Source organism: Halichoerus grypus, chromosome 1, assembly GCF_964656455.1.
Source record: "Halichoerus grypus chromosome 1, mHalGry1.hap1.1, whole genome shotgun sequence".
NCBI classification, from domain to species: domain Eukaryota; kingdom Metazoa; phylum Chordata; class Mammalia; order Carnivora; family Phocidae; genus Halichoerus; species Halichoerus grypus.
Window position 1 is genome coordinate 93,356,738 of NC_135712.1, and position 24,531 is coordinate 93,381,268.

At 36.6% G+C, this 24,531-nt stretch overlaps 1 protein-coding gene across 2 annotated transcripts in view; it reads right to left on the reverse strand.

Annotated features, from left to right (window-relative positions):
• PRKCI (protein kinase C iota) overlaps positions 1–24,531 on the reverse strand; it is a 68,449-nt gene that overhangs the window by 31,141 nt on the left and 12,777 nt on the right. The window contains exons 2-4 of one of the 2 annotated variants that reach the window (XM_036118360.2): positions 21,326–21,447; positions 4,275–4,364; positions 2,556–2,606 (exon numbers count right to left, since the gene is read on the reverse strand). In XM_036118360.2, coding sequence (XP_035974253.2) covers positions 2,556–2,606; positions 4,275–4,364; positions 21,326–21,447 — 263 coding nt within the window. Of the gene's footprint in view, positions 1–2,555; positions 2,607–4,274; positions 4,365–11,136; positions 11,386–21,325; positions 21,448–24,531 lie in introns of those variants that run through there. The other variant, XM_078069341.1, reaches the window with a different exon arrangement.

A 24,531-nucleotide genomic window follows, 5' to 3' on the forward strand; every position in this document is an offset into this window, starting at 1 on the left:
GATTAAGGGCGTTTCCCCTAATTCTACTTAACCCTAATACCATTACCATGTCTTAGAAAATCAACATTAATTCAATATCATCTGATAGACAGCTCAAATGCAAATAGCCCTGTTTGCCCTCAAAGTATCTTTCATAGCTTTCTTTTTCTCTCCAGGATCCAGTCAAGACTCAAGCATTGCCTTTGATTGCTATACCTTTTTTGTCTCATGAATGTATGCTGAAATGGTCATGCTGCCATATTTGCTGTTGTTTATTCTTTGTGATGTTGATTTTTTTTTTAAAAGAGTCCAGGCAGTTGTCTTATATTATGTCCTACATTCCGGATTTGTCTGTTTCCTCATTAGAATCAGTATCAAATATTTTTGGCAAAAATAATATATAGGTGATATGTATTGCTTGTATCACATCAACAGATAAACAAATGTCAGATTGCTGACTCCCAGTTCAACCACCCTGTTAAAGGCAGTGATTGTTTCTTCTCTTCATTGTAAAGGTACATTTTACTTACTTTCATAGATGCTCTAAAAGGGACACTTTGCAACCACAAGAATATCTTCCCCATTAATCTTTTTTTTTTAGAGGGGGAGAGGGCAGAAGGAGAGGGAGAGAGAGAATCTTAAGCAGGCTCCATGCCCAGCCCTGAACTAAGGTGGGGCTGATCTCCTAACCCTGAGATCATGACCTGAGCTGAAATCAGAGTCAGAGGCTTAACGAACTGAGCCACCCAGGCGCCCCTCCCCATTAATCTTTAATCCAATGGTTTTTATATTAATACTTTTTCTAAACAAACTAAGAGGTTCCATAAGACCAAATCTAGTTGACCTGTGTAATTCTGGTTAAGTAAGTCAATCACTATTATACATATTGTCTATTAGTCATTAATATTCCACAGCGATAGTTAATATACTGGTAGAAAGAGTCCATTAGGTTTCTAAACTCATATTTTAAAGCAGATGTAGCACTGGGTTTACCATTTAAAATTAAGATAGAAAAAACGAGTTGAAATGCTCTGAATTAGAAATCTTAAGACAGCATAATACAGAACTGTAAATACAGATGCTTGGGGCGCCTGGATGGTTCAGATGGTTAAGCGACTGCCTTCAGCTCAGGTCATGATCCGGGGGTCCTGGAATCGAGCCCCACGCTGGGACTCTCTGCTCAGTGGGGTGTCTGCTTCTCCCTCTCCCCCTGCCTCTCCCCCTGCTTGTGCTCTCTCGCTCAAATGAATAAATAAAATCTTGAAATAAATAAATAAATAAATATAGATGCTTTTATTTTTATTTATTTATTTACTCTGTTAGGAGTAACCAAAGCAGAAAGTTTCTGTTAATCGTATCTTAACCTAGGGGTGCCTGGGTGGCCCAGTCTTTGATCCACCCATCATTGGAACTCCGGCAAAATATTCTTAACTGAATCCAGACCTAAATTTTTCACTACTTCCTTAAATTTCCCCATTTCCTATATAGTACATGGCCCCCATTCAACTCTATATAAATATTCATAGCTGTTTAATTTTTCTTTTTCACCAAGTTTCAGGAAGAGTCACAGAACTGGGGCGCCTGGGTGGCTCAGTCGGTTAAGCGTCTACCTTCGACTCAGGTCATGATCCCAGGATCCTGGGACTGGGTCCCACATTAGGCTTCCTGCTCAGCAGGGAGCCTGCTTCTCCCTCTGCCTACCGCTCCCCCTGCTTGTGCTCTCTCTCTTTTTCTCTCTCTCAAATAAATAAATAAAATCTTAAAAAACAACAACAAAAGAGTCACAGAACTAAAAGTTTAGAACTACTTTACTTAACTCAAAGGAAAACACCACTATTCTTTCTAAAGTCATGGCCATGTGCAGAAACCAGAAATGAAAATGAGTAATATCCACAACTAATAAGTTATTCTGAATATCAAAAGCAGTAACTTATGATTGTAAGTAAGTTTACGTATTTAAGTTCCATCAGACCAGAGAGTTGACTCTTTTAGTTCTTCTCACTAATGATAACTATCAGCCTAGACATTCAAAAGAAAATCCCTAACAATTTCTAACTACACATGCTCAAGTATTTAGAGAGGAAGCATCACGTTACTTTCAAATGGTACACTAAAAAAATAAAAATAAAACAAGCATGTTTCTTATGTATATACATGTATGCCTATGTGTGAACACATGCAGATGCAGAGATAAAGCAAACACAGAAAATGTTAATAATTGGTCAATGAAGGCAAAGGATATCTTTGTGTCTTTGTTTTCAATGTTGTTTCAACTTCTCCATAGGTTTGAAAATTTCCAAAATTAAAAACCAGAAAGGAACATGATTTAAAATTCACTTAATTTTCCTTTCAAATGCACAACAGACACTTACGTCAGTAACTTGTAACTAAGAACTGCCTGATTTTCATCTGGCAAAAGCAGAGAATTTAGGCAGTTGCTAAGATAGTCTAAATTAGACTAAAGAATGGAAAAGAAATCAAACAGACTAAAAGTTCTATTTCTGATTTCCTTTCACTTGTGCCATTGTGCCATAAGTAACTCTACACTCAAAAATATGAAGTATATACACACTCACTGTCTTCTCCTGGACAGGGCATTCCAGGACGTTCTGGTACACAAGGGAAGACTGAAAGAAAAGAAATTAAATTAATATAGCAAATTTAAAACATAAAAATTACATAGAATTTTAATTTCTAATATCAAAAAAATTGACCCAAATTTCAACCTGACCCTCTTTTAGCATGTGGTCAGTAATATTTTTTCAAGGGATTCATTTATCAAGGCTATATGAAAGAAGTTTTCATGAAAGTGAACAGCCAAAATCAAGCGCACTAGAAGCTCAAATTATTCATGCTAGTCCCTGTTATGTTACCAATTGATTTTTTTTTTGTCCTTAGAGAAATCATTAACTACTATTTCCCTAAATCTTTGTTGTACTGTCAAGTTTGCTACAATGAAAAATTAAAACTGAATTACAAAAATATATACAAATATGAACATAAACCATTACAGTTCTTAAAAGATGTATACTGAATTTAGGAAAAAATTTACACCACTAAGAGTACCCAAATCCAAAAAATGTAAGTTTTATCTTAGGAACTATAAATTTATAAACAGGCTAATTCAGACCATTTTTATAAAGAGATAGAATATAAAGACATAGTGTATTTACGAACTAGCCAACTATTTGTAGTCTGTGATGTACAAAAGGACATGGCTTAAAAAAAACACAAAACACGATGTATGAGAAGCTCAGGTCCCAATATATTCTTAAAAGTTGAAATATAAGCTAACTTCTAAAAACAGTTCTGTGATATGGTATAAAAATAATAAAAACTTAAAACAAACTGTTAATACTATTGATAAATTCACTTCTTTAAACATTTACTGTAGTTTTATTCTAGAAAGAGATGACTCCAAAAATGGATGACTTCTGAAGTTCTGCTAGGACCTCAATAAGTTACATTATGGATCCCTTAGGAGTCACTAGGTCAGACTCTGAAGGTAGAAAAATATTAAGCTACTGATTTTTAAAAAACACACTATAAAGAAAAGTACATGGGAATCATAACAAGGGGCTGACTCATTATACTTATGGGAGATTTATATTTGTTCAAGTTTTAAAGAGTTCTATACGTCTGGTCCCCTAAAAATGTTGCATGAAATATTGCCAATGAAATGCAATATATAAGTGGGTTTTACATGACATAAAAAATTTGAGGGGTAGCATAGTAGAATGAAAAGAACATTGACTTGGAAGCAGAATACCTAGATTTTATACCCAGGTCTACAATGCACCATTACATGACGGCTGAGTTTCGTCTCTTCTATACCACTATCCAGCTTGTGGGCCTGCAGATGTTTAACACACTAATCTCTATAACTATGTAAGTAGTTTCACTGTTAACCCTCAAATAAAAGAAAGGACATTTCAGATACCTTCTCTTTGGAGATTATTATTTGCATACATTACCAAACTGCAAGGGAATGACTTAAAATTCTACTAGGCACTCAATTTTAAATTCTCTCCTAAACTTTGCTGTGAAACACTTGAGAGATGATCAGTTTAATATCCATGAAGGCATACCCAAATAACAAATTTCCCAATACTATAAGACAATTGATTTTATTTTCTCTAGCATTTGAGAAGCTACTAAATACGAACAATTACATAGCAGTGAGGGATAGAGATTAAGAAAAAGACATCAGAATTATGTTTTAAAATGGTCAAGAATATAGGGTTATTTAAAAAAAATTATAGCTCTAGAAGAGTAAGAAATGACTACTCCTTTACCATGAATCAAGAGTTCAGAATCCTTGTTTAGCTCATAAAGCCTAAAGGCTTCTTCTAACTCCAACTGAGATGATACTGTACACGGGTCTCCTAAAAAATATAAAAAATAAAGCAAAGCTCACTTTTTAAATCCTCTAAAATGTAATGTTTAATAAACAATTTTCATTGCATAAAATCTTGAGCAATAACAATTCCCATTATATAAAATCTTGAGAAAAACAACTATATATATATACACATAGAGAAGTATCTGACAAGGACAAATTTTAGATATTTATTTAGACAATTCTATTTTCTAAAGTAGGTAACATAACTTCCATTTCTATCACTACAAAATATTACATGAGGCTCATCGATACCAAATTTGATACATATAAAAACCACTTAATTCTCAATAACATGTATATTCAAAATATAGCAAACGGAATCTACCCTGACCACATCTGGACTGTTACTACAATATGACTAATGGCCAGGGACAAGCTTTCTGTTACCTACCTCTTCAAAGGAGGAAGTGAAAGTGGTTTCACTGCCATAATATGGTTGGTTAGAGGCCTCCATGTAATCATTCTGTCAAATTTTTCCTTCACCTGAGAGCCTTTCCTCACCCAAGAGGCTCACAGAAAGGAAGCACAGCTACTAAATTTGGACTGAAGAGCAGTCCTGCTTGAGCTGCTTTTAAATGTGAATGCATAGTTTTAGTAAACTTACCCACAAAAAGGCCAAGGGAGAAACACCTCCCTAGTCAACCAGCCAAAGAACTGAGTCATCCCTGGTAAACAATGAGATGGCACATCTCCCCAGATGATGGCATTCCTCAATGAAAAAGTCATTTTGATCATAGTTGGGGCCTGAGCTGGGTCCTCCACACTGCAATGCTTTTGCACATTCCTGTGGTTACACCAAATGTGACCACACACAAGATGCCACCAACCTTATCCAAACCTCAATCACTCTCAGCAGAGAACTATGTCTATTACTCAAGAGAGAAAAATGAAGCCATCTCCTTTCCTGCAGTCTCAGAGAAATGAGTGCTTCTATACCTTTCTCCAACTTGGAGACACCCTTATTGAATCTCTTCCTTTTATCTTCTCTGGGCCTTATCCCATTAGTCCCCTTCAGTTCCGTTTTCATTTTTTCTTTCCTTCCACTAGCTCTTCTCAGGCAAAGGCATGTCTGAGTCTCCCTCTCAATAATCTCCCTCACACTCAGGCTGCCATGCCATTCATTCAGTAGCCACATGTCTCAAGAGCAAACTGAAGACTGAAACTGGAGGGGGTGGGTGAGAAGAAGGGGAAGAAGGGCCTTCGGTTTTTGACCTCATACTTTTCTTTCGTGAGTTTAGTCAGAGGTTTATAATCTTTTAGATTTATTAGAAATAACTTTTCTTAATATCAAGAGTGACCTGGGCGCCTGGGTGGCTCAGTTGGTTAAGCGACTGCCTTCAGCTCAGGTCATGATCCTGGAGTCCTGGGATCGAGTCCCGCATCGGGCTCCCTGCTCGGCAGGGAGTCTGCTTCTCCCTCTGACCCTAACCCCTCTCATGTGCTCTCTCTCTCAAATAAATAAATAAAATCTTTAAAATATATATATATATATATACACACACATATATACACACACAAATATATATATATATATATATCAAGAGTGACCCCACCCTGCTTTCTCCATGTTCCTATCCTCTCAAAATTCCGCTAACCGGTTTTAGTCCACACACTCTACTAAAACTGTTATATCCAAGGTCATGAAAAGAGCCACTAAAATCAACAGGACCTTTTCTGTCTTTACTCTAATGGACCTCTCTATAGCATCTAACAAAGTTGCCCACTGACTATTTATAGAAACTCTGCATCTAGGTTTCTTTTTTTAAACTTATTTTATTTAAATTCAATTAGTTAACATATAGTGTATCATTAGTTTCAGATGTAGAGCTCAGTAATTCATCAGTTGCATATAACACCCAGTGCTCATTACATCACATGCCCTCCTTAATGCCCGTCACCCAGTTACCCCATCCCTCCACCAACATGCACCTAGGTTTCTAAACACCATTCTCCTGGTTTACTAACTCTCCTTTTTAACTTTTCATTTTGGAAATTTTCTTTTTCTTTTTCTTTTTTTTTTTTTTAAAGCAGGCTCCACTCCCAGCCTGGAGCCCAGTGCAGGACTTGAACTCATGACCCTGAGATCAAAATCTGAGCTGATATCAAGAGTCAGGCACTTAACCAACTGAGCCACCCAAGTGCCCCTCATTTGGGAAATTTTCAAACATATTACCAAATCTGGATTCCCCCTACATATCCACTCACTTATTCCCTTCTACCTTATCATTCTGAACAAAACCCTGTAACTCTAGATTAAAATTCCTTACTATAGGGGCGCCTGGGTGGCTCAATCATTAAGCGTCTGCCCAGGGTCCTGGGATCAAGCCCCGCATTGGGCTCCCTGCTCCACGGGCTCCCTGCCCCACGGGAAGCCTGCTTCTCCCTCTGCCACTCCCCCTGCTTGTGTTCCCTCTCTAGCTATTTCTCTCTGTCAAATAAATAAATAAATAAAATCTTTAGAAAAATAAAAAAATAAAATAAAATTCCTTCCTATAATCACAATACCATTATAAACCTATAAAGACTAACAAAAATTCACTATAAAATATCCAAACATAACCATATGCAAAAGAATAAAGTTGAACTTTTATCTTATACCATACACAAAAATTAACTCAAAATGGATGAAAGACTTAAATTTAAGAGCTAAAACTATAAAATCCTGGGAAGAAAACATAGGGAGAAAGCTTCATGACATTGGATTTGGCAATGATTTCTTGGATTTGACACCAAAAGCACAGGCAAGAAAAAAAATGAACATTAGTCCAAAGAAGATATACAAATGGCCAATGAGCACACACAAAGATGTTCAACATCACTAATCATTAAGAAAATGAAAATCAATGAGATACCTCCTCCTTGTGATGAGACTACACAGAGAGGGAGAGAGAACGAACCAGGCCAGCATCCCTGGTGAGCCTGCATGACTACAGACCCAGCTGTCCTCTGGTTGCCACTGCATGAGAGACCTCTTGTGAGACCAGCAGAGCCAGTCAACTCACAGAAGTGAGAGATTGGGCGCCTGGGTGGCTCAGTCGGTTAAGCGACTGCCTTCGGCTCAGGTCATGATCCCAGGGTCCTGGGATCGAGTCCCACATCAGGCTCCCTGCTCAGCGGGAAGTCCGCTTCTCCCTCTCCCACTCCCCCTGCTTGTGTTCCCTCTCTCGCTGTATCTCTCTCTGTCAAATAAATAAATAAAATCTTAAAAAAAAAATTAATTAATAAAAAAAAAAAAAAGAAGTGTGAGAGATTATAAAATAAAGTGGTGGGGGGCGCCTGGGTGGCTCAGTTGGTTAAGCGACTGCCTTCGGCTCAGGTCATGATACTGGAGTCCCCGGATCGAGTCCCGCATCGAGTCCCGCATCGGGCTCCCTGCTCGGCAGGGAGTCTGCTTCTCCCTCTGACCCTCCCCCCTCTCATGTGCTCTCTCTCATTCTCTCTCTTCATATAAATAAATAAAATCTTTAAAAAAAATAAATAAATAAAGTGGTGGGGTTTTTTTAAAGCTACTACACTTTGAGGTGAGTTGTTATGGAACCAACAACTTACTACCATCTTTTAAGTTGAATCGTGAAATTCTGTGAATCTTTACAAGACCCAGGACAAATGCCACCTATTCGGAACAGCCTTACCTCAGGAGGTAATATTTCACATTTCATGAAAAGCTTAAGGATAACCTAATTTTTAATAATATCTTTATTGAGATATAATTCACATAGCATTCAACTTACCCATTTGAAGTGTACAATGGTTGTAAGTATGTTCACAGAGCTGTCAACTATCAATATAATTAATTTTAGAACATTTTCATTATCTCCTCCTCAAAAAAGCCCCTTGCCCATAGTGGTCACTCTCCATTTCCCCCCAAACTCTCCTCCTACTGCCAGACCTAGGCAACCACTAATCTATTTTCAGTACCTAGATTTGCCTTTTCTGGACATTTCATATAAATGGAATCATACAGAATGTGGTCTTTCATGTCTGTCTTTTTTCCCTGAACATGTTTTCAAGGTTCATCCACGTTGTACAATGTATCAGTACTTCAATCTTTTCTATTAGTGAATAATATAGCAAATATTCTTGAAGTATTTGTGTGTCTGAATAACTTCTCATGATGATTTCCTAAAAGTAGGATTGATTGCTTTAAAGTGTGCCCATTTGGGGTGCCTGGGCAGCTTAGTTGGTTAAGTTTCTAACTCTTGATTTCGGCTCAAGTCATGATCTCGGGGTTGCGAGATCGAGCCATGCGACAGGCTCCATTCTCAGCATAGAGTCTGCTTGGGATTATCTCCCTATCCTTCTCCCTCCCTCTCTGTCCCTCTCCCTGCTCGTGCTCTTTCTCTCTCTAAAATAAACCTTTAAAAAAATAAAATAAAGTGCCCCCATTTAAAATTTTGACAATTATTCCAAAATTTAGAATGACAGGAACTCCAAAAGGTTATCATATACACAATCAACAGCATATCTTTCCTAACTCCCTATAAGTAATTACTAAATTTTAAATCTCTTCTAATCTGATAGGTGAAAATGTCTTATTTTTAAATCTTTGATTTTTTAAATTATTAGTAATTTTTGAGCTTTTTTTGGTCATTTATGAATTAGCTATCTACACTTGTTTAAGTAGGTTTTTCATCTATTTTTTTGACCTAATTATTTTATATTAGAGATAGCAATCCTTTGTAAATGTTACAAATATTTTCTGTCAGTTGTTACTGCTCTTATATCTGTGATTATGGTGTTTTCTAACACACAAAATTAGGAAAATTCTTCCCTTTTTACATTTCCTTTTTCAGAATTTTCCTGTTTACTTTTCCAAATGAAATTGTCAGTTTTTTAAAATTCCCATTAGAATTTTTTGGAAGGATCATGCGCTTTATAGATTGATCTGTAGGGAGCTCTCATTTTACACGATGCTTCTTCCTAACCCCATTCATTTTAAGTTTTGCTTATGGCATCCAGTTGTTTTTGTTTCAGTGTCTTTACATGGTTTCTTCACATTTATTTTTAATTTTTTAAAGATTTTATTCATTTATTTATTTGTCAGAGAGAGAAAGAGCACAAGCAGAGGGAACAGCAGGCAGAGGGAGAAGCAGGCTCCTCTCTGAGCAAGAAGCCCGATGCAGGACTTGATCCCAGCACCCTGGGATCATGACCCAAGCAGAAAGCGGATGCTTAACTGACTGAGCCACCCAGACATCCCTCTTCACATTTCTTTAAAGTTTATTTCTAGATTTAAAAAAAAATTTTTGTTGTTACTATGGATGAAATCTTTTCTTCTGATATACTTTCTGAGTATAATCTACATAAAAGAAAGACCGGTTCTCTCATATACCCACTTTATAACTTAGTGTTATTGATATCTTTAAAATGCTAGATGAAAAATAGTGAGTCAAAATGATTCAATCAGGTTACACAGATACACCATTTTTGGATCAACACTCAATACACTGATAATAACAAGTATTGGTGAGGATGTAAAGAAACTGGAACCAACCCTCATATACTGCTGGTGGGAATGTAAAATGGTGCAGCCACTTTGGCAAACAGTTCAGTAGTTCCTCAAAAGATTAAACATACTTACCATATGACCCAGCAATTCTACGCCTAGGCATATACCCAAGAGAAATGAAAACATATGGCCACACAAAAAGTTGTAACTAAATGTTCATAGCGATATTACTCATAACCAGCAAAAAATGGAAATAACCCAAACGTCCATCAATTGAACAAATACCGATATGACATATCTATATTAGGCAAATCTATAGAAAACACGAAGTAGATTAGTGGTTACCTAGGTCTAAGGGCTGTGGGGGGTAAAGAGCTTAGGGGGAAATAGGTAGTGAATGCTAATGAGCACGGGATTTATTTTTTGAGTGATGAAATGTTTTAAAATTGATTGTGGTGATGGTTGTGCAACTCTGTGAATATACTAAAAACCCCTTTAAATAATAAATTATATCTCAATGAAGATGTTTTAGAAAAAATGTTTACTGCAGCATTTTTATAAAAGTGAGTCTGATAGCAAAGTAACATTCTAGTCCAAAAGCAAAGTTTTAGTTTGCCTCAAAGAAATAAAGTAATTCATTCAGAGACTCACTTTCTCAGTTACCCAAATTTCTCCCATTTTGCCACATTTATGAAAGTGAAAGTCAATATAATTACATACCGTTTTTTACATAGGTTAAAAAAACTTTTGTTTCTACAGAAGTTGATTTACTTATAAGCCAAAAATAAAAAAGCAACATAAAAAATAATGAAATTTTCACATATCAATGTGTGTAATATGTCATTCATATGTATATATATGCATGTGTGTGTGTGTATACATATCTATTTATCGCTCTCTGCATGCCTATTATCTATATTGTGAGGATGATAGGAAAACTAAAGATCGTATACTTAAAATGACTCATAGTATGCTTGGTCCATTAAACATGTGGCTTCTATTATTGTGCTTTGACTAAATGCCATGAATGGAATTAACTATTGTTAAAAGTATCATTATAACTATATTTTAAAAAATCAATCTTTCCCTTCTGCTAGACATTGTATTTTTGCCAGACCAGTACCTGTTTGCTGTTGGTTGAAACCTAGACCAGGTGAAGAAAGTACCTGTATTCAGTATTTACCTAGAGATTGATACTTTTGAATAATCACAAAGAAGTGTGAAAATGGGAGTTAATTACTGACATTACCTATACTCAAATCTATCTTGTTTTTATTGGACTGTATGTCTGTGGTTCAAGTATTACCTTTCTGGGCCAACTGTTTAATGCCTGATAAAGCAGGACATGTAACTCAGAAGTAAAACATTCCATGAAGAGTCATCATGAAACAAAGATAGGAGGAAAAGCTATTTCTCAAGGCCCACTCTATTACTAAAGTCCAAATTCACATCCTGAAAGGCATATAGCCAGAGTGAGATATGCTCAGGTCAATGAATTTCAAGATAATAAAATCTGTGTATTATAACCAGCAGATCATGTCTTTTTTCCAGTGCATCTATATTTTCTTTCACCTATAAAAAGAAAGAACCGGGCGCCTGGGTGGCTCAGTTGGTTAAGCGACTGCCTTCGGCTCAGGTCATGATCCTGGAGACCCAGGATCGAGTCCCGCATCGGGCTCCCTGCTCAGCAGGGAGTCTGCTTCTCCCTCTGACCCTCCCCCCTCTCATGTGCTCTCTCTCTCTCAAATAAATAAATAAAATCTTCAAAAAAAAAAAAAAAAAAGAAAGAACCAAATTAGGGCACTGGACCTCAAGTATTTGATAAATATGCAAGATTCAGTTATTTATGAGATAACCTGACAAGATGTGGAACTTAAAACACATATATGACACTAGTTATATTAGGTATTTTAGCATATGACTCAATTCAGTACCCCACACTTGAAAGAATCAACACAGCATACAACCAAAGTTGGCAACCTTTAACATTTGTCTGAGATAGCATCACCACACTCCTCTCCCTGATGTCTGAGTCTGCCACAGATTTACAGACTTAGCCTGTTCCCACCAGACCCACCTCTGGATACTGGGTTCAGAACACTACATACCACTTGTGAAAGTTCCCACACTCCCCACTCTGAAGGGTTGCATTGCTTAAAATATAGATTTGCAAAAATTGTCCAAGAACGCTATAGTGTTTAAGTGGCCATCCTTTCAATATTAGGCCCAGTCACAACAGTAGTGGATTTTGGCTTCTCGCTTCCTTTTTTCTAGGAGGTGGAAATCAGCGGTTACAGAAGCATATGCTATTCTATCAAGTTGCCCATCCTCAACTTCCACTTCTGGAGATGATGAGGTAATAGGAACTCGATTTAACCCTCCACCTAAAACACAAAAAAAAACTATATAAAACAAGTGAAAAAAATGATTCAAGATACTGGAAATAAGCAACAAAGGATCAACTGTTTCTAAATAACTTAAATGAATCCCTGAACAAAACTCAGAAATATTTAGAAAAATACAAATATATCCAACACCCAATAACGCCAAAGTCACAATGTCCAGGATCCAATAAAATATACCCAGCATGTGAAGAGGCAGGAAAATATGACCCACACCAGGAGAAACATCAGTCAATTGAAACTGACCCTGAACTGAAAGATGAAAGAATTTGTAGAAATGGATATTAAAAGTTATTATAATTATATCCAATATGCTCAAGAAGCTGTAGGTATTGGGCATGTCAAGTAAAGATAGAAGATACTTTAAAAGGCCCAAATTGAACTATACTAGATGGGATTAATGGCAGAAGAAAAGACTGGTGAACTTAAATAGACAGCAATAAAACCATCCAAAATGAAATGCAGAGAAAAGATTGGGAAAAAAATGAACAGAGCATTAGTGAGCTTTAGGACTCCTCAAGAAGCCTAATATACATGTAATTGAGTCCCTAAAGGAGGGGTCTGGTGACAAAAAAAAAAATTTTGAAGAGATAATGGCCAAAATTTTTCTAACAATAAAGAGAAAAATCTTAAAAGCAGCCAAAGAGACACATTACATAGAGAAGAACTAAAGTCACTGCCTACAGATTTGCATCAGAGACAATGCAAGTTAGAAGACAGTGTATAGAATGCAAAAAAAAGAAAAAAAAAAAGCCAACCTAGAATTATTTGCCCAGCAAAATTATCTTTCAAAAACAAAGGTGACCGGGTGCCTGGGTGGCTCAGTTGGTTAAGCGACTGCCTTCGGCTCAGGTCATGATCCTGGAGTCCTGGGATCGAGTCCCACATCGGGCTCCCTGCTCAGCGGGGAGTCTGCTTCTCCCTCTGACCCTCCTCCCTTTCATGCTCTCTGTTTCTCATTCTCTCTCGCAAATAAATAAAATCTTAAAAAAAAAACCAAAAAACCAAAGGTGACCTAGAGAGCAAGAAGCCAGAAATCCATTTCACAGAAAAATTCATAGGGACAGAAAGGCAAATTCATAGAGACAGAAAATATAAGAGAGGCATGTGAGGAAGAGGAGCTGGAGGAGGGAAAATGGGGAGTTTTTTTAATTTAAATTCAATTAGGGGAGTTACTATTTAATAGGTAGAGAGTTTGTTTCAGATGATAAAAAGATCCTGGAATAGGGTAGGGGAAATGGTGGCATAAAATTATGAATATGCTTAATGTCCCTGAATTGTACACTTAAAAAAGGTTAAAATTTTGTTAGGTATATTTTACCACAATAAAAAAAGAATTTTAAAAAAAGAAGTATATTAGTTCTCTATGGCCATGAAGAGACCTCAAGACATAATGTCCATTGAAAAAAGGGAAGTCTCAGAATATGTACTAATACCATTTATATGAATTTAAAAGCACATAAAAACACAATATTTTGTTATTTATATATATAGAATAGCGACAGAAAACAGATCAGTGGTTCCTTGGGGATGCAGGGATGTGAGTGAGAAACAGTTTGGATTATAAACTTATCCTATGATAGTTGCCCCGTAAAGAGGGAAGGAATACAGTGCAACTGGAGGTGGGGATGCCAACAAGGAGGACAGACCCTCCCATAGACCAGAGCACAAGTTGGAGTCTGGGATCCCTGGTGCCCAATCAGGCTCTTATGGCCCCTCTTGTCTTACCCCTCAATTCATCTCCACCCCACCACTGCAAGGGATTTCTCCCAGGTGGGCCCCAGTCTGATCCCTTTGCCTTTCAGGCATCTACATGGCCTGTTGTATAAATGGCAGCAGCTAGAGTTTACCAGACAGAATGCCTGGAGCACAGATTTGGGGCAGAGGCCAGAACTGAAAGAGGGCTTGAGGACTTCTCTAAGTCAGCTAGTTGTCTTCTGTGTGGGGTACTCTATCCTTGGGAGTGCAGGAAGACTTTCCAGGGATGACCAGGCTTAGATGATTTTTAAAAGGTATCAATTCCCATATCCTCAACTTCCATATAAATTCCTTTCTAAAAATCATCAGCCCAAGAATGTACCTGGGTTGCAGTACCCCACCTCATCTCCTTTTCAAAATATTTCTTTTCCTATTTTATTTTTTTAAAAAGGATATATACTGGGGTGCCTGGGTGGCTCAGTTGGTTAAGCATCTGCCTTTGGCTCAGGTCATGATCCCGGGGTCCTGGGATCGATTCCGGCATCAGGCTCCCTGCTCAGTGGAGAGCCTGCTTCTCCCTCTCCCTCTGCCTGCCACTCTGCCTACTTGTGATCTCTCTCTCTCTGTCAAATAAATAAATAAAATCTTAAAGAAAAATAAATAAATAAAAAAGGATCTATACCTACCAGATGATCTAGCCATTCCACTTCTAGATATTTGCCCATGAGAAAAGAAAATATATATCTATACAAAGACTTATACATGATTGCCACAGAGCTTTTATTTGTGATAGCCCCAAACTGGAAACAACCTCAATGTCCATCAACAGAGGAACAGCTAAAAAATTGTGGTACATCTGCATAATGGAATACCACTCAGTAATAAAAAGAAATGAACTACTGATAAACACAACACACACATCAATAATTTTGCCCAGTGAAAGAAACCAGACTAGCCTGCCCCTCAAAAAAGAGTACATACTGTATGATTCCACACCTACAAAACTCTAGAAAATGTAAACTAATCTATAGTGACAGAAAACAAATCACTAGTTATTTGGCATGGAGGGGTAGGAGTGAGGAATTGCAAAGCACACTGAAACACTTGGGGGTAATGGATATGGTCTCTATCTTGCTTGTGATGATGGTTTCCTGGGTGTCGAAACTCATCAAATTGTACACTTTTAATATGTACAGTATATTGTATGTCAATTATACCTCAATAAAGCTGTTTTTTATTTTTATTTCTTTTTTTTTAAGATTTTATTTATTTGAGAAAGAGAAAGAGCACAAGCAGGGGAAGCAGCAGAGGGAGAGGGACAAGCAGACTCCCCGCTGAGCAGGGAGCTCGACGTGGGGCTTGATCCCGGGACTCCAGGATCATGACCTGAGCCAAAAGCAGATGCTTAACCGACTAAGCCACCCAGGTGTGCCTCTTGTTTTTTGTTTTTTTTTTAAGTAGGCTCCATACCTAGTGTGGAGCCGAACAGAGGGGCTTAAACTCATAACGCTGAGATCAGGACCTGAGCTGATATTAAGAGTCAGATGTTTAACCAACTGAGCCACCCAGGCACCCCAATAAAGCTGGTTTTTTTTTTTTTTAAAAAAAGATGAAATAAAGATATGAAAAAGAGGAAAGAATTAATCAAACACCAACCTCTACTACAGGAAATGTTAAAAAAAGTTCTCTAAAAGGAAAATACCAGTTACAAAACAAGATCTGTTCAATGAGTAGATTTTTTTCTTATTGATGTCAATTTTCATTTTTTAATTTCCAGGTTTTGATCCATAATACTGCTATCTAAGTAAGTGAAGTCACACTGAATTCAGTCAAAAAATTTTCTCCTCACTGTTTCTTCTGACACTGTCAGTATACAGTGTTAGGTGATAAAGAACAAGTATGAAGAATGATTGTTCCTTACACACCAGCTAAAAGTACATCAGACTAGAGATGTTTGGAAAATATCACATAAGAGAAGTATGTTTCTTACCATTCTAAGTGTGGTTTTGTTACATCTTGACACTCAATTATCCCCCCTGTGAACACATCAGATTTAATAAGGCAAACAGGAAGAAGTTTAACCTTGTGGAATTCAGAAACACTCCACACATACTCTTTACATCAAAGAATGCTTACATGCATTTCAAATTTCCATGAATCTCACCTACTGAAGCCAAAAGGATATGAATTAAAGAACTACATCCGAATAAAATCCTTTCCCACTCTCTGCAAATCACCTACTTTTTCTCTCACGTAGTCTCTTACAGGGTGTAAATGAAATAATAATTTACATATGTTATTGGTGAGAAGTATAACAAAAGGTACAATATTTTTGGAGGTCAATTTGGTACCACCTATTATCAAGGACACATTCCATTTCAGAGAATTTACCCTATAAATAATACAGCGCAGGTGTCCCAAAAAACATATGCACAAAGATATTCTCTGCACTAGTATTTTTATATGCTACAAATAATCCAAATATCCATCAAAGAGGGATTGGTTAAATAAATTATGGTACAACCATGTTATATAAACATTATATAAACCATGTTATATAAATCTACGTACACTGATATGGAAAGATAATCCACAAGATGTTAAGTGAAAAGGTGGGTTAAATGACAGCTTGTACGATACCTGGCTATTTATAAGAAAGAAAAAAATTGTTACCCTATCCCTTCTAGTTGTATATTCACCAAAATAGACATCATCAATTTGTTTATGGGAGCTATTTGGGGGGATCTGAGGATCCTCAGAGTTACTTTTTCCTTCAAACAAATCAATATTTTTGTTAAAAAGCAAGCACCACTCTTAATGAAAACTTAACTAAGAAATAAAATATCAAAAGGCTAGTTTCTAATAAAAGAGAAGTGACTGGGTGCCTGGGTGGCTCAGTTGGGTTAAGCAACTGCAACTCAGGTCATGATCCCAGAGTTCTGGGATCGAGCCCCGCATCGGGCTCCCTGCTCCTCAGGGAGCCTGATTCTCCCTCTGCCTGTTGCTCCCCCTGCTTGTGCTCTCTCTCTCTCCGTCAAATAAATAAATAAAATCTAAAAAAAAAGAGAAGTGACAGAATAGAAGCAGTTAAATATAAACCTGGTAATCAGACTCTGAATAAATTAGAAATTGACAGAATTAGAAATTTAGAAAATACTTAATATTAGATTGTGAATATAAAAAGGCATATTCTTATGGAAAAACAGTCACAATTAAAATATGATGAACTAAAAAGTCATTTATCCTTCTCTGTCCCATACTCTCTTCTCACCTGAAAAGGGAGGTATAATTGTTACAAAATTACTATTCATTCTAAAATGTTTAGTTAGATTAAGCAAACCAGTTTTTCCACAGGCACATCAAAACAAATCAGTAAAACTGGTTTTGAACACAAGGAAAAAGAACAACTGTCATAGATTTAAAGAAATGAAGTAAGTTTATGATCACTATTTGCTCTAAAATAAAAAATCCCACAATTAAAAGCTTAGCTTCTATACAGTGTTGCTCATAAACCAGAGAAATCATAGTCCTGTGTTCCACTGATTCTAGAGAGAATTTTTTTCTCTAGATAAGCATGCCCCAATGCCCACCTGGCTAAAAATAAAGGTAACAAAATTACAACTGAAAAATAATTGTAAGGAACTTAAAAATAATTACGACTGGCTCTATATGCCTAAAATTAAGAAGAGACTGGTATCAAAATTAACCAGGGTAAGAAGGATCACATGGGAATCAGCAGACTTTAATAGAAAGTTTAACCTTTTCCTTGAATGAGGCTATAGTTTTATAGTTTTCCCCAGAAAATTAGGACACTTAATAGCTATTTAGAGACAAAGAACTTTGAATTGCATTATAAAAGGATAAGACTGTTTCACCAGAGAATTAGTTTAATTTACTATGTGAATCTGTTAATTAAAATATGCTATAATGTTAAGAAAAAATAGAATAAGCCACAAGTCCCAATGCTTAAATCTTCAATAATGAACATAAAACTGCAGGAAAGGCTTGCTATCAGTCTTTTCTACAACTCATACATGTTTTGAGCCTACTGTTACTGAGAACTGCTCTAGGCACTGGAGCTCCACGGCAAAGACAAGATCTCTGTTCTCATGGGGCTTACGTTCTACCATAAAGTAAGACATAAAGGGAATAGGAGTGAAAGGCTTCTTGGAGGACAGGACATTTGAGTAACCTGAATGACAGGAAAGAGACAACCATATAACAATTTGGGAACAGAGCTCCCCAGGTAATGGCAATACAAAGTATAAGAGTACTATAAATTTTATTTTATTTTTTTTTTTAGAGAGAGAGAGAGAGAGAGAGATGGAGGGAGGGGGAGAGGGAAAGAGAGAATCTTAAGCAGGCTCCATGCCCGATCTGGGGCTTGATCTCACAACCCCAAGATCATGACCTGAGCCAAAATCAAGAGTCGAATGCTTAACTGAGCCACCCACGCACACCGAATACTATAACAATTTTTAATGGACTATCTCTAGATCAATTTAATAAAATGCATTATCTATGATTCCTATGTGCACTAGCTTGAAAACCACCAATTGAAAAAAATCCTAAATGGCAAATAAATGGCATGAAATGATCAGGATAGGATTAAAATGAGAGTAACACTGGGGTGTCTCGCTGGCTCAGTTGGTAGAGTATGAGACTCTTGATCTTGGCGTCGTGAGCTCAAGCCCCACATTAGGTATAGAGTTTACTTTCAAAAAAATGAGAATAACATTAGTTCATGATAAGAATCAATTTATTGATGCTAACTATATTGTATATACTGTGCTAAATTATATAGTCTCATGTTCAGGCTGAAGATATACTGTGAGATATGCATACCATTTAGAATTAACAATATTTAAACTAACATTGTGGTTAAAAGTGGATGAATAGATAAAGATAGTCTTATCCGTAAGTAATACAGAATTTAAAATACCAACCTAGTATTTCCCTACTAGATTTCAAAACATTTTTTAGTCTTAACATTTTAAGACTCCTAATATCTGAGGCTACTGAGGGCAAGAGCAAAGGGATGCTCTCATTCAAAGTAATTGTGCCATAAATTGGTTTAAACTTTTTTTGATAGCAAACTGTCACTAGCTACCAAAATTTATGATGTGCATATTCTATGAATGTGCTATACAAAGTCCCATACAATAGCACAAAATTACATATAAAGATGTTCATTATGTATTGCTTATAGTACCAAAAAAACCATGGAAATAGTCCAAACATCCATCAATAAGGAATTAAATAAATAAATCATGAAATACCTACAATGATGTGGTATAATATACAGCATTTAAAAAAAGTAATGCTGTAGGGGCACCTGGGTGGCTCAGATGGTTAAGCGTCTGCCTTCGGCTCAGGTCATGATCCCAGAGTGCTGGGATTGAGCCCCACATCGTGCTCTTGGCTCAGCAGGGAGCCTGCTTCTCCCTCTCCCTCTGTCTCTCCCCCTACTCATGCTCTCTCTCTCTCTGTATCTCTGTGTCTCAAATGAATAAATAAAATATTTAAAAAAATAAAAATAAATAAAAATAATAAAAAGTAATGCTGTAGGGGCGCCTGGCTGGCTCAGTCAGTGGAGCATGTGACTCTTGATTTTGGGGTTGTGAGTTCAAGCCCCACTTTGGGTGTAGAAATTACTAAAAAAAAATAAAATCGTTAAAAAAAAAAGGTAATGATGTAATTTCATTGACACTGAAATGAAAAAATATCCAATTCACAATGTAAAAGGAAAATATCATTTAATGGTTTGTATGATTTAATTCTTTTTGTATAAAAAAAGTACACTTATAAATAATGTACAGAAGCAAAAATATTTGTATATACAGAGAAAATATCTCAAAGGATATATACTAAGTTGTTACTAGTGGTTTTCTCTCTTACACCTGGGATTGATGAGGAAGGAAAGAAGAGAAAGGGCAAACGGAAGACTTCTTTTAAAATTTCAAAACATCTGTACTACTTCTTTTCCCAAACAGCAAACATGGATTACTTAGGAAACTTTTAAAAATGTCTTTAAAGGGGCACCTCACTGGCTCAGTAGGAGGACCATGTGACTCTTGATCTCGGGTTCATGAGCTCAAGTCCCACACTGGGCACAGAGATTAGATAAATAAAACTTTTTTAAAAAAATGTGTTTCAAAAGTGCAAATGGGTTTTGAGTTTACGTATAGCTTGGATCTGGGATAATATCTTTCCAGGCCTCTTCTTATCAGGAAACATAGAAATGGCCCCAAATATTGAGCTACATATTATAATGACATTCCTTAAAAAGAAATTCCATTCACATTACAATTAATAGAGGGCCATAATACAAAGCTAGCATATTTAGGATATCTTTAAGCTATACTTCAATGACATTCTATCATGTAAAATAAAGTCTAATGTGGTTTGCAAAGCCTTCCAGGATTGAGTCAACCCTAAGCTTCTCCAAGTTTAATATTCATGCGACTTACCTGTAATTCCTGTTAAAATACAGATTCAGATCCAGGAGTCTGTGATGGGGTCTTTTCTAAAAGTTCTGCAGACCACACTCAGGAGCAAGGATCTAGTCTTGATACCACACCATTCACCACACTTTAATTTAGTGAAATACTGCTCTTCCACACACACCATGTTGTTCATACCTCTGTCCTTTTTCTGTCTTATTCTTCGTCAGAAATGGTTTTCCCTTCACCTCTACTTCAAAAACTTTTATTCTTTGTTACTGTTTTAGTCCAAATGTCACAAATATTTCAGGCACATGTAGATGCTACTTCTTTTGCATTCCAAGATCCCTATGCATTTATGTTCAACTTATCACATTTGTTATTTACATGTCCATCTCCCTATGAGACAATGAGTTTGAGGATAGAAAATATCTATCTTCAGCACACAGATATTCAATAAATGTTTTCTGAGTCCAAGTCATTAAGGCATCAATGCCACCATCTTTGAAATCATGGTGTCACAATCACTTTTATTCTGTAACATTTTCTTTGAAGTAATATTCAGCAAAAAATACTACCCAATTATTGAAGGTAATCTCTAAAGTATAAAACAACATTCACTTTCAAAATTAAAGTAAAATATAGCACAATTTGATGAGATGTTTATGTTAATGGTGGAAGAAAGTCACCTTAATTTCACTCTATTTTGGGGTAAAAAGGACAAAACAAAGATTGTACCCTTTGATACTCTTTTCATTTAAGTACTTGAAGCAAAATTAAAATGGCATCAAATTTCTAATTTACCTAATAGTCCTAATTTAATTAATTAGGACCTTTACTATATTTTAAAAATAAATGACAAAAAATAAATAAATAAAATCTAAAAAAAAAAATGACAAAATAGTATCTTAAATCAAATGCTTACACACATAGCCCTCTCTTTATCACTCACCTTCCTCATCTATCCATTTCATGGTGAAAAGCTGTTCGTTGTCAAAGGAACACATATCTCGAACCTCATTGCAAAGGCCCTCAAAGGAGATTGAAGGTTCAAAATGTGTTATCATGATATCCCTGAAAAAGAAAAAGAGTTTTAAGTTTGAAGATGACTGAAACTAATGATGCTCTCCATACACTAAATGCCTGACAACCCGAAGAATGTCAGATATTTTGTGAGTACATCATTGCATTGCTTCCAGTAAACGATCCCTGTAAAGTTAAAAAAAAAAAAAAATCCATATTAATAATGTTTAAAAATAAAAATAGTGGACTGTTAACTAAATTGAATTTAAATAAAAAAATTTAAAGTAAAAAAATAAAAATAGTGGATTTGTGAGAAACTTTAATTCAATCTCCCTCCTCCTTCAGGAAGCCCACCCTAACTGCTCTGATGGTCATCCCACTTTGCTTTAATATTAGTTTTCAGAAGTGCACTCTTTTGTGAGGCACTGACCTCCACAGATGAATAGCTCAGTTATTGATTAGCTTCTGCCTTATATTTAACTGAAATCTGTTCCAATCGCTGGTCCCAGATCTCCCCTCCTTAAGAAGTCTATCCTTCGTCTAAGAGATGGCTCTTCAATAACTGGACAAAGATCTGCTATGTCCTCTTCCTCAGCCCTCACTTCCACAGATTAACCACCCATAAGACTGTCGCCCATTCTTTGTACAGCATGATTTTTAGATCTCACACCTTCATTTTCACCTTTTCCCAAAAAACTCCCATTTGCCACATTGGTTTTATAATATGACTAATATTTTAAGGTAGATACCCAAAATACATAGGAATAGACATAAATGTGTATTTATGTTTGTTTTATTGTAAAATAAGCAACAGTATTCAAATAAATCTATCTAGCAGCTACTCACTATAAAACTTAAAATTGTAACAAAATGTTTTAGACCAGAGGCCTGGGGTTTCCTTGAAGGAGCCAGGAGAAGGCTCCCTATGATCTAATCTCTGCCCAGTAGCCAGCTACAGTATCCTTTCAAACGTAAGTCAGATAGACTGAATGACTCTAATTTAACAAACTCTTACAGAGTGATCTCTAGGTGTCAGACTGTTCTAACGGTTTTACAAAGATAATGTAGTTCGTGTCCTTCCTGTTTTAAACTCTTCAAGTGCCTTTCTTTCCCATGCAGAGTAAAATCCAAAGTCCCTAGCAGGGTCTACCAGGCCCTGACTACCTCTCTGACCAACCTCTTCTACTACTTCAACAGGTAAACCAATGTTTATAGTCTACCATCTACCCCAGCTAGAATGTAAGTTTGGTGAAAGTAGGGATTTTGTTTTGTTCATTATATTCCTAGTGGTCAACACAGTGCCTAGACACAGTGTCTGGCACAGAATGGATTCTTGACAAATACTCACTGAAGAAAGGAAGGAACTGTGAACAGACATGGGTAGCTAGAACACAGAACATAGAGTGGGAAATAAGGAATTTAGAATTTTAAGTCATTTGTAAAAAAAGAAAAGTTAAAAAACTATAGTCTTTAGGGGCTGTCAAAGGTAAACAGAGAGCAGAACATGAAAATTGGCCTTTTCTTGATCATCATTCTAAGCATCTCATAGCTTTCTGCCCCTGCCTCAGAACTCTCTTGCCTTGGCTTTCATAATAGTATGTTGCCCTGGCTCTCTGTCTGCTTTTCTGAACTCAAGTCTCCTTCGGTTTTCAATCACAAGATACTCTTTACACCCTCGCTCACATTCATTCTGTCACTCTTCCTTTCCCTCTAAACCTAATTCACATTCAATGTTTTAACTACTATCTCTGTGTAGGGGTCTTCTAAATCTGTAATTCTAGCTCTCTGTGTGGTATTTAAGTCTTTTGATAATCTGGTTCTATTTTCAAGTTGAACCCACCATTCTCAACACAAATACTCTTCTACAGACATCTGGTTTACTCATAACCTCCACACATAAGACCTTGATGATCCAAGTTTTAATTCTGACCTTTCGGCAATTCAAGGCCCAGTTTATATAGGGAGGTGGGGATCAATTCTTTAAGAAGTGCTTCAACACCAACTTCCATTAAACCTCTTTCAACCACACAAGCCCAGTGGTCTATACTTCTAAACCTGCGCAACACGTATCTTATGTTCCATTTTCTGTTATTTAACTCATATACTGATAACACATCCTCAACTAAATGGTACACAACTGGAAGACAAAAATTCTCGGACTTTTTCATAGATTCACATAACTATTAACATAATAAGGACTCAAACATTTCTTAACTGAATGCAGAAGAAATACTCTCTAGGAGAAACCCATCTTCCAGAAAATGCACTTCTGACAAGGAAATATCATGGTTTATGTTTCCTTTGCCTATAAGCATTTATGGAATACTGAGTGTACTCTGGGTGTTGAAACAAACTTTATCTTACATAACCTTCACAGTATCTGTCAAACCAGACATACTAATCTATTTTACAGATTTTAAAAAGCAAAGCACAAAGGAATATTTGCCAGTCTCTCCCAGTTAAAAAATAGAATATGACTTCAAATCCAAATCTAATGACACCTGTGGTGGACACTGTGATCTGACGCTCCCCCTCCCCATCTAACCTTCTAAAAGCAATACACAGAGGCAACAGATGCTTCTAGTTTAATATGGCAGAGGGAACACATATCTATATCCCTTCATTTGAAGGGCCCATGGAAACAACAGAAAACTGAAATGGCAAATTAAGTCTTAGAAATCAGAAAAGGCACCAGCAGCGGACCAGAAAGTAAAAATCCCAGATGACTGAAAACAGATGGCATAAAAGTGACGAAGAAAACATACCAGCCCCAAACAACAAAGTTAAGTGAATCTTTAAAAGAGAAAAGTTTTGGGGCGCCTGGGTGGCTCAGTCGTTAAGCATCTGCCTTCGGCTCAGGTCATGATCCCAGGGTCCTGGGATCAAGCCCCGCGTCGGGCTCCCTGCTTGGCGGGAAGCCTGCTTCTCCCTCTCCCACTCCCCCTGCTTGTGTTCCCTCTTTCGCTGTGTCTCTCTCTGTCAAATAAATAAATAAAATCTTTAAAAAAAAATAAAATAAAATAAAAGAGAAAAGTTTTATTTACACAAGATTACTTTTCCTTCTTTAAGCATCTACTCATACTACTTGGCTCTTCAAGTGCTTAACACCTACAAAAGCATTCATTATAAATGCTT